This window comes from Xiphophorus couchianus, chromosome 1 (assembly GCF_001444195.1).
Source record: "Xiphophorus couchianus chromosome 1, X_couchianus-1.0, whole genome shotgun sequence".
Lineage (NCBI taxonomy): Eukaryota > Metazoa > Chordata > Actinopteri > Cyprinodontiformes > Poeciliidae > Xiphophorus > Xiphophorus couchianus.
Window position 1 is genome coordinate 22032483 of NC_040228.1, and position 10525 is coordinate 22043007.

At 39.6% G+C, this 10525-nt stretch overlaps 1 protein-coding gene across 2 annotated transcripts; it reads left to right on the forward strand.

The window, feature by feature from the left end:
* The first annotated feature begins 527 nt into the window (after positions 1–527).
* Positions 528–8067, forward strand: ddx23 (DEAD (Asp-Glu-Ala-Asp) box polypeptide 23). 2 transcript variants are annotated; one of them, XM_028045361.1, is made up of 17 exons: positions 528–641; positions 1526–1680; positions 1776–1895; positions 2606–2699; positions 2961–3026; positions 3111–3249; positions 3339–3472; positions 4145–4257; positions 4343–4486; positions 4555–4780; positions 4861–5006; positions 5095–5272; positions 5518–5760; positions 5834–5985; positions 6065–6173; positions 7054–7228; positions 7463–8067. In XM_028045361.1, exons 2-17 carry the CDS (start codon positions 1526–1528, stop codon positions 7684–7686), a joined length of 2418 nt encoding a protein of 805 aa, XP_027901162.1. In that variant the 5' UTR covers positions 528–641; the 3' UTR covers positions 7687–8067. The 2 variants fall into 2 exon arrangements, with proteins under 2 accessions (XP_027901162.1, XP_027901232.1); XM_028045431.1 differs by having other exon boundaries at positions 538–700.
* Positions 8068–10525: the final 2458 nt, after the last annotated feature.

Genomic DNA, 10525 nt, shown 5'->3' on the forward strand with positions numbered 1-10525 from the left:
ACGGGGCCGTCGCGGGTTCGATTCCCTGACCCGGCGACATTTGCCGTATGTCTTCCCCCCTTTCCTGTCAGCCAACTTTCATAGGGAAAAAACAAAAGCATTGTACATCGCAGTAGTTGTACTTTCTTATATTGATTTGGAGATCATGTTCAGTTTTTCTTTCATTGGAAGCTGTTAATTTGACTAAAATGACCTCCTGTCACTGCGTAAAAACAACTGCTCAAAATTAGTTGAATGTACATTTTAGTGCCACTGTTATTATAGCAACATTCAATTCGGAAGCAGATTTGCTATTTTTCAATCAGAAGTTTACAGTCGTGAAATCAACCCTTTTATATCAGTATGCAGTAGTCAATTTTTGACATCTCAAAAAATCGGACAATGCGACTTTCAAGCACCACAAGTCTTTTTTAAAAAAGGCACTTAGACGTCCGTGTGCTAAACAACTGGGGTCCTTACAGAGCTTTTGCTTCGTGATGGACAATGTAGTTTCCACAAGAGATTATCTCACTCTCACAACAGCTTCTGGGACTTCACATCCCACAAGCCTTTGCTCGTTTTGCTCGTTCAGAGCATTATGGCGTCTCCTTGAATCGTCGATAGATCGCTGGTGTTTTGTTGACAAGCTAAAAAACGAGAGTGTGAGTTTAGTTATAGTTAAACTTTCCTGGTGGTTTTGGCCCTCTGCTCACAGCTGGAGGTAAAGTAGTCTCAGTTTTGCGCAGTTGAGCAGTTTTTTGGGGGGGAACAAATAGAATCTCCGTTTAGCCTTTAGCTAGCCAACGTTTGAGGGTTGACGTTGTTCCTACAGAAGTAAAATTACCAATTCTTTCCCCTCCATTGCAATTCTCGTTTGTTTAAATGGTGACAGCATCTTTAATACTGCTTTTTTTACACTGTAGTTTACTGTTTGTTGAAAGACATGCCCTAACACCAAACTAGATTGCAGAAAACATATTCTGTCTGTATCATACAGGAGACGTTATGCTATGATGTATTTATTGCTGAATATAGTTGCGCTGTTTTGTAGTACTTTTGTAATTGTAAATGTATTTTACCCGTTATCCTCTTGCTTAAATAAAGATTTATTGTAGTTTATGAAACGTCCACTTGTTACAAGGGACACAACCTTTTTGACAATTTTTTATTATATAACATATAGGTCAAAAACTGACAGAGAAATCCGGAAATGTGTTTATAAATGTAGAAATCCAGAATAAACATCTGTTCAGCTATTTTCAGATGACCACGTTTCTGCCTTTACTTTCCCCGATGATATTTTTTACAAAAATACTATTCAAATTACTTTACTCCAGACTGCAAGAATTAGTTTTTGTTCAGAAGTCAGGAATGGAGATAAAGAACAATAAAGCAAAATTTAAAAAAAATCAGGCTCTATTTGTTAAAAGAAAAGGTACTCAAGTTATATTTTCTAAATTTGGTCCTGGCTGTTTATTCTTCTATTTCAGGGCTAAAATGCATTGACAAGCTTCACTCATGTACTTGCGCCTTTTTTAACTTGCAGATGGCCGCTGACACAGACAGGAAGGATGCCGAATCATCAGGGAACAAAGACCGGGACAGGAAGCGGAGCCGTTCACGAGATCGGGATCGCAGAGGATCACCTTCACGTAAACGGCATCGTTCCCGTGAACGAAACCGCTCCAAATCTCCAGACAGGTGACTTTAATTGAGGCACACAAACAGAACTTAAGTGGTTATGTAGATGTGCTGTGGATTGTTTGCTTCTTTCTAATTTGTGTTACAATAAAAAGGGATCGTCGCATGAAAGATAAGGACAGAGACAAGGACCGGGACAGAGACAAAGACAGAGACAGGAGCCGCAAAGACAGAGACAGCCATCGGCGCGATAAAGATCGCAGCAAGAGGTCAAGGTATGAAAAACACAAATGTGATCCTACTGTAAAAATATGAATATTTTAGCAAAAATTTTGAGAAAATAAATGCAACTAAAAAATAATGCCAATCCCGACAAAAATATGTGGTGTAATTGGTTTTCTTTGTATGACCATAACACACAAAATATATTTTTAAAGGAATTTCTTTAAAATATGATTACACATTCAAGGGAAATGTCTCCAATTCACTTAAATTTTATAATTTCTAAAACAGCTGAAACACTGACTTCTTTTAAATCTCAACTAAAAACCCACCTGTTTAGAATTGTATTTGAAATGTAATCAATTACAAATTTATTGATGGAACTTGACTTAATGATTGATTCTATATTGCATTGTGATTCTGTGTTTGTAATGATGTAAAGCACTTTGAAATGCCTTGCTGCTGAAATGTGCTATACAAATAAAATTTGATTGATTGCTTAAAGATTTACACACCCAATCTCCACCTAACCTTCATGACTTATTGTTGCCTTTCATGAAAAAAACACCTAAAATCTTCCTCTGAAATTCAGCTTTTATTTTTATTTTACTGTTATTTCCAAATCTTGGTGTTACTAACATTAAGATTTAAGAAATGCATCGACCAGTGCCTGATTTCATATTTGGCTGGTTCTAAATTAGAGATGGTGAGCATATGAAAGTTTTGTGTAAAATATCTAACTGTCACTCGGTTGTCTTTTTAGAAGCCTGTCACCAAAGTCAAGGGATAGCAAGTTAAAGAAGGAGAAGGATATAAAAACAGAGGAAGAAGAAGATGACAAAAAGAAGAAGGAGAAGGTACGTTCTGGACTCGTGTTTTCATTTGGTTTATTTGTTCTGCAGATCTTATCTCAATTCTGATCACTGTTGTAAATCATGCTTCTGTTTGCAAGAATTGAATAAAACTGAATTACTGTAAGGAATTTGAAACTTTGCAAAGAAAAATAAACATTTTCCATAATATATCGAAGTAGAAATGTAGTTATTCATGCAGCATCTATGGACTGAGTGCTCTTTTCTTTAAACGTTTTATTATTTATTTTATGTTGTGTGTCTCAGGTTCAGCCACTCTCTTTGGAGGAGCTTCTGGCCAAGAAAAAAGCAGAAGAGGAAGCCGAGGCAAAAGTGAGAATTTTCACTGCATGCTTATTTTCTTTCAGAGATTTGATTTTTAATATTTTTCTTTAACTTTATCTGTTTTGTTTTTAGCCAAAGTTTCTATCTCGAGCAGAGCGAGAAGCTGAGGCTATAAAGCGCAGAGAGCAGCAGGTGGAGGAAAGGAAAAAGATGATAGACGAGGAAAGAAAGAAGAGACGGATGTTCCAGGACATTGGGAGAAAAATGCTAGGTTTATTTCACATTTTAGCTTGAAAATATGACATTCTTGTGCTAAGCTCTGAAAACATGTTTGTGAGACTTGAGATTTGTTTCTCACAGAGGATCCCCAAGAAAGGGAAAGAAGGGAGCGCAGAGAGCGAATGGAGCGAGAGAACAATGGGAATGATGAAGATGATGGGAGACAAAAACTCAGGGAGGAGAAAGACAAAAGCAAAGAGCTCCATGCCATCAAGGTTAGTTTCAAGAGACCAGGCTCAAGAGAGGTCTGCAATTAAATTATTTAACATGAGTGTCAAGGTGGGTGCTGTACCATATTTAGGCTGGCCTTTAACAACAAAATCATCCTCCTCATTTGTTTTTTCAATATGTTGCATTATATATGATATTGTTTTTATTGCTTTTCATTTTGAATCTAATGTTTTCTGTGTTTGTATGCCTGAAATCAGTCCAGTTTAGATTTTGTATTATTTTGATTAAAAATTAATTACATGCGTTCCTGTCCTACTGACTAAATATTGCATCAGCAAAAAAACACATGAAGAACTCAACAATTATTGCACTCCGAACAGTCCTTAGCAACATGAATGTTGCGCATACTGATACTGCGATGGTGATTTGGATATGTTGTGCAGATCTAGTTTCCATCAAAAGGGAGTCATTCTCTAATTTAGTTCAGTATGACCTTTACGTCTTTTCTACTTAGAGAGATAAAGCCCAAAATGGTATTTATTAAAGTACTTATCTGCTTTCAAAAACAGAGACTAAAACCTAGAGTTTTTCTAGGTTTTCTGGGTCTAAAATGTGTTTATTTTTTTGCTAAGGTTCCATATTTTTACGGAAAACATGAATGTGAAACTAAAATGATGATAAACAGCATGCATGCTAATAGTTTAACCTAATTACAGGAACGATATCTGGGTGGAATCAAAAAACGCCGGAGAACTCGCCACCTGAACGACAGGAAGTTTGTATTTGAGTGGGATGCTTCTGAAGACACTTCAGTCGACTACAACCCGATGTGAGGGGATTATAACGTTATCTTGAATTGGTTATTTAATCTTTTTTTCCAGGTATAAATGTTAGATTTTAATTTCTCCCTGCAGCTACAAAGAGAAACATCAGGTGCAGCTTTACGGGCGCGGGTTCATCGCTGGCATCGACCTGAAGCAGCAGAAAAGAGAGCAGTCACGTTTCTACGGCGATCTGATGGAGAAAAGGCGTACGCTGGAAGAGAAGGAGCAGGAAGAGTGAGTATAATGATATAAAATGGTGTAATCTGTCTGGTTGAAGGAATCTCACACTGTTTTCCCAACAGGACACGACTGAAGAAGGTGCGAAAGAAGGAAGCTAAGCAGCGCTGGGACGACCGGCACTGGTCCCAGAAGAAGCTGGATGAGATGACGGACAGAGACTGGCGAATCTTCAGGGAGGATTACAGCATCACCACCAAGGGAGGGAAGATCCCCAACCCCATCAGGAACTGGAAGGAGTATTCGCTGCCCGCTCACATCCTGGAAGTCATCGACAAATGCGGCTACAAAGTTTGTTCAAGTCCTTAATCCTGCTCTGACGTGTAGCACTGGTTTCTGTAGCGCTGACTGGTGTCTTCTGTAAACTTCAGGACCCAACACCCATTCAGAGGCAAGCCATTCCTATTGGCTTGCAGAACCGTGACATCATCGGCGTGGCTGAGACGGGTAGCGGCAAAACGGCTGCTTTCCTCATTCCTCTGCTGGTCTGGATTACCACTTTGCCGAAGATCGACAGGTAGCAGAAATAATCCTTCATTATTCCTCAGTAAACCCTTCAATCCTCCTCCATCCTGCCGGTTACAGCGGTCTGCTCTGTGTGGCAGGATCGAAGACTCCGATCAGGGGCCTTACGCTGTGATTTTGGCTCCGACTCGTGAGTTGGCTCAGCAGATTGAAGAAGAAACCATCAAGTTTGGTAAACCACTCGGCATCCGAACGGTGGCGGTGATCGGCGGAATCTCCAGAGAAGATCAGGGCTTCCGACTCAGGATGGGCTGCGAGGTGAAGCATTAATACTTAATATCTGCCCTGACAAAGTATCAAAACCACTATAACATTCAATCTTTAAAGTCAGAACTGAGTGAAATCAATTGAAGACAAAATAACTCGTTTGATTAAAAGTTGCTTAATATGCAGACTTACTTTTGTAGTTTTCTGTGACATTGTAAGAGATCCTGCTTTCTCTTTCACCAGGAAGCGGAAACTTTTCGGTTCATAAACGTCTTGAGTTTTTCCTCTTCTAACAGATCGTCATAGCAACGCCCGGTCGTCTCATAGACGTGCTGGAGAACCGCTACCTGGTGCTCGGCCGCTGCACCTACCTCGTCCTGGACGAAGCCGACCGTATGATCGACATGGGCTTCGAACCGGACGTCCAGAAGATTCTGGAGTACATCCCAGTGACCAATCAGAAACCGGACACCGATGAAGCCGAGGACCCGGAGAAGATGACGATGAACTTCGAGTCGGGGAAACATAAATACAGACAAGTACGTGAATCTTTCTGCTTCACGCCGCCGCTGGCGCCAGATATTCTCTGAACTCTTTGATTGCGTCTTGCAGACCGTTATGTTCACCGCCACCATGCCTCCCGCTGTGGAGAGGCTGGCGAGGAGCTACCTGAGGCGCCCCGCTGTGGTGTACATCGGATCTGCAGGAAAACCCCACGAGAGAGTGGAACAGAAGGTCCTGCTCATGTCGGAGGGAGAGAAGAGGTGAGAGGAAAACCAACACGACCTCCGAGGATCACAGAAACCGCAGCATGCTGAGCGTTTCCTTCTTTGTGCTGTGCAGGAAGAAGCTGCTGGAGGTCCTGGCGCACGGCTTCGAGCCGCCCATCATCATCTTCGTCAACCAGAAGAAGGGCTGCGATGTTCTGGCCAAGTCCCTGGAGAAGATGGGGGTGAGTTACTGTGAAACAGGCGGGTGGTTCTCTGACAGTAGAAGAAGAAAACAGAGAAACTGGGAAAAAAACATCTGTTGCTGACTTTATCATTCATTCATCCATCCATCCATCTGTTTATCCATCCATCTGTTTATCCTTCCTTCCTTCCTTCCTTCCTTCTTTCCTTCCTTCCTTCCTTCCTTCCTTCCTTCCTTCCTTCCTTCCTTCCTTCCTTCCTTCCTTCCTTCCTTCCTTCCTTCCTTCCTTCCTTCCTTCCTTCCTTCCTTCCTTCCTTCCTTCCTTCCTTCCTTCCTTCCTTCCTTCCTTCCTTCCTTGTTGTCTGTTTCATCCATCCATCTATCTTTCCTTCCTTTTTTGCTTCCTTCCTTCCTTCTTGTCCGTTTTTCTATTTATCTGTTCTATTTGTCTTTTGCCTTCCTTCCATCCATTTTTTCATTTGTCCGTTTTTCTATTTATTCTCCTTCCGCACTTCCTTCTATTTATCCATCCATCTTTCTATTTGTCTCTTTCTTTCTATCCATTCAGTTTGTTTTCATTTATAAATTCATTGATTTATTCGTCTATTCCATCCCATTGTTTGTCCCTCATCTTTTCCTTTTTTTCTCCTTCATCTTTTTGTTTGTTTTCTGTCTCATTCTGTCAGATTTTTTTCTCCATTTCCTAACAGGGTCTGTTTTTGTTGAATCTTTACATAAACCCTTGTCGATGTAAATAAAATAAAATAAAAATCAGGGGGACCGTTACACTTTAAAATGTGTAAGACAGAAGGAAGACTGAATAAATCTGAGTCTGGAATGTAAACAATAAAATAAATAGGGACCCTGACTAGATGGTATAACATTGTAACACATGAACGTACCTCCATTGCTCTCTTCAGTACAATGCTTGCACGCTGCACGGCGGCAAAGGCCAGGAGCAGAGAGAGTTTGCACTTTCCAACCTCAAGGCTGGAGCCAAAGACATCCTGGTGGCCACAGACGTTGCTGGTCGAGGAATTGACATCCAGGACGTCTCCATGGTCATCAACTACGACATGGCAAAGAACATTGAAGGTGAGGAGGCCACCTTGTTTCCAAAACAAGATAACCACCAGGCTTAGCAAGTTTTCTGGGGGAAACCTTGAATATTCAACATTTAAAATGCATAGCTCTAGAGACTGTGTGTGTATTATATGTTGAAGTAGTGGTGTTCTTACTTGAGTAACATTTTTGGGTTTTCTGCCCACCTCTGTCTGTTAGTTCTAAAAACAACATAAACATAACCAAGTCTCACTTCTTCCCCCAAAGACTACATCCATCGTATCGGTCGTACTGGTCGTGCTGGTAAGAGTGGTGTGGCCATGACGTTCCTGACCAAGGAGGACTCTGCGGTGTTCTACGACCTGAAGCAGGCCATCCTGGAGAGCCCGGTGTCCACCTGCCCTCCGGAGCTCACTAACCACCCAGACGCCCAACACAAACCTGGAACGATCCTGACCAAGAAGAGGCGTGAGGAGACCATCTTCGCCTGATTTATTGGTTTCAATTTTATTTACCGAACACAGGACTTCAAGTTTATGCCTCCTTATCATGTATATTCATCTTCCCCTCTTTTACCTCCGTTTTGGTGTTTTGTTTTTTTCAGCCCGTTTGTGGAAGAAAAGATTACTCGGTACCAAAAGGTGAACGGGTTGATGAATTTTACTTGCTAAATTTGTTTTCGAACCTGATATAACATCAGTAATGTGGACCCAGGATTGTTGTACAAGTAAAAAATTGTGATTAATAGCAGATAGTGTTGAGGATGCTGGGTAGGTGCCGTTTTTAGTTAATATTTGTTATTATGATCTGGATCCTCTCCAGATTATAATGTGTGAAAGACCAATAACAGATTAAATGTTCATTTCTTATGATTTGAATGTGTCCCCTTTGTTTAAATCCATGTTTTAAACATTTGTATGACCTGACTACAACATATTTAAGTGCTGTTTGTTTCGCAGGTAGGGCTGGAAAATAAATCATTAACAATGTACTGTATATATCAAGATAATCACACGCTCAATATCAGTAGATGATACGTCTGACAGAATATTCAATAATTTTACTTTACTCCGATACAAACCGCACAGCATTCTGGGGGATGTAGGCAGACGAAATGCTTCAGCCGCTCAACCTCTCACGACCCACTAAGCTTCAAGGCTGGTGGCTTCAAATGACTCTCTCCTGGGTTATCTAGCAACTCTTTGGTTACCTAGCAATGGACTGTTGAGTAACTTGGTCAGCAGCACTTTAAAGTTCAGTCACCGTGCTTCATAACTGCTTAAAGATAGAAAACGATGGCGTAAAAGTGAGAACCGTGGATGAAACCGGAGAGATCACACCACCAGTTTGGCAGTATGTTTAAAACAAAACACCTAATCAATAGTTATGTATCAATGAAAACAAAGTGTGGCTTCCAGCCTAATGATTAAAAAAGTAGTCTATAAAACATATTAGTGGAACTTTTAGTGGCATTCTGTTGTCAAAGTTCAATATAATTATTACGTGTGAAAACTGAAAAACTGCTAAAACCTGCGTTTGTTATTCACTGTATAAATATAGTTAAAAAGAAAAAAAACGTGAGAAAGTATCTACATAAGATGGATATTTTTCACCTTATGTAGATAATTTAGCAGTTTAGTCACAAAGAAACTGTAAATTTCTATAGCAACAGCTATAATTAAAAAGTGTAGAACAGCTGAAATTACAAACAAGGCTGGATGAAAATGTGAGGAACATAAATAAACTTGAGTAATAATAGAAATATGTTTTCCATTATGCAATTGTCCGCAGTTAATCTTTATCACATGATGAATTTAAAATGTTATTTTCCTGCACTTGCTTTTCTTTGCAGCCATTCTACTTTCTAGAAGCTGTTTTAGCTCATGTGTCTTTAGCTTATTCATAATTTAAGGCGTTCTCTTCTCTGGTCATCTCATGCCGACCCCACAAGTAGAAACGAAAATAAATAAAAAAACATTTTTAAAAGCAGAATTCAAAGCAGTTTGTGGTATTCAGCTTTATGTTTAAAGTATAAACAAGTCCCTATATTTAGTCATCTTTTTCAATTCCAACAATTGACTTGTAAATTTTCTCCTTTGTTTTATAAAACACACACAACTCAAACAATTAAAAGTACATAAAATGTCATGTTTATTTAGTTTAACTCATATTTCACTTAGCATCGTAAATCTGTTTTCCAATAGAAAGCATTCTATACAGCTTCAGGCAGGAAATGTCTCACTCTTTACACCTTTTCTGTCTCGTTTGATAAACAGAAGGGAAGAGGCGTGTTGGGGTCACGCTAGCACGCTGTGGTAGTCTGGTGGATACATGGTTATATTTAGTGCAGTTATTGCATTACAAAGCAACCATCCCAAAAAACAAAGTAGTGCAATTTTTTTTTTTCTACTCACACAAAAGAGGAAGTCCAGATGGTCTAAGGCGTTTAGAGTTTTTCAATGTTAGGCTTCATATTGCATACAGAATAAGACAGAAAATTAAATCAGAACCCTTGTAAAAATTGTGCTTCAAAATTGAAAAACCTCAACTGCTTTTATCAGTTGCTAAATTGGTCCGCTTCAAAAAACATACTCCGCCAAAATATAATAACAGTAGCTAATTGTTGAGCTAAGACATGCAGGACTCACTCATTTTGTCACAGCCTTCATCTGGGACTTTGTTTTTTTTTTTTTTTTTCTGTGGAGTGATTTTAAAAGTGCAACCAGCAAATATTGTAGTAAAATCTCCTCATGTTGAGGCATTTGGAGAGGGAAACAAAATTTTCAGGGGTTTGTAACTGTAGCGAGGAGTGAGTAGCCCCAAAGACAAGACTATCATCACTACAAGACGACGAGGAGAGTCAGAACTAATGCATTACTGAAATACTTAACCGTAAAAAGAAACAATCAGAAATTCATGCAACACTTGCATAGATTTTTTTCTTTTTTAAACCATGCTGATTTTTTTTTCTCTTTTAAATATACAGAACACTAAATAAATACCTCTGACACGTGGAAGCAGAAAACGAGTAAACACTGACCCTGTGTAGGAACAGAGATGGGTCATCGCTCGTCTGTGTCACGTCAAACTAGTCGTTGGCTTGTGGACTGGAAACGGCGCGTTAGGAAGGCCAGGACTGCCAAAATATGTGACTATTTGTGTCTGATCTGTGGTGAAATGTTTGCATGTAAACAAACAATTGTTGACATAAAATTTTCACACAAGAACAATGTGAATAGAACATTTACCAATGCACAAACATATTTATAGCCTTAATTAAAAAAGTCAAATTTATTTGTCCCTCCTGGCTTTCCATACAGCATCAAACAT

Bases quoted from the DNA above. Each gene is read 5' to 3' on its own strand.
- ddx23 (XM_028045361.1), top strand. From the start codon at position 1,526: ATGGCCGCTGACACAGACAGGAAGGATGCCGAATCATCAGGGAACAAA. The intron at 1,681-1,775 runs GTGACTTTAATT...TACAATAAAAAG, and splicing joins CGCTCCAAATCTCCAGACAG to GGATCGTCGCATGAAAGATA. The intron at 6,174-7,053 runs GTGAGTTACTGT...TGCTCTCTTCAG, and splicing joins AGTCCCTGGAGAAGATGGGG to TACAATGCTTGCACGCTGCA.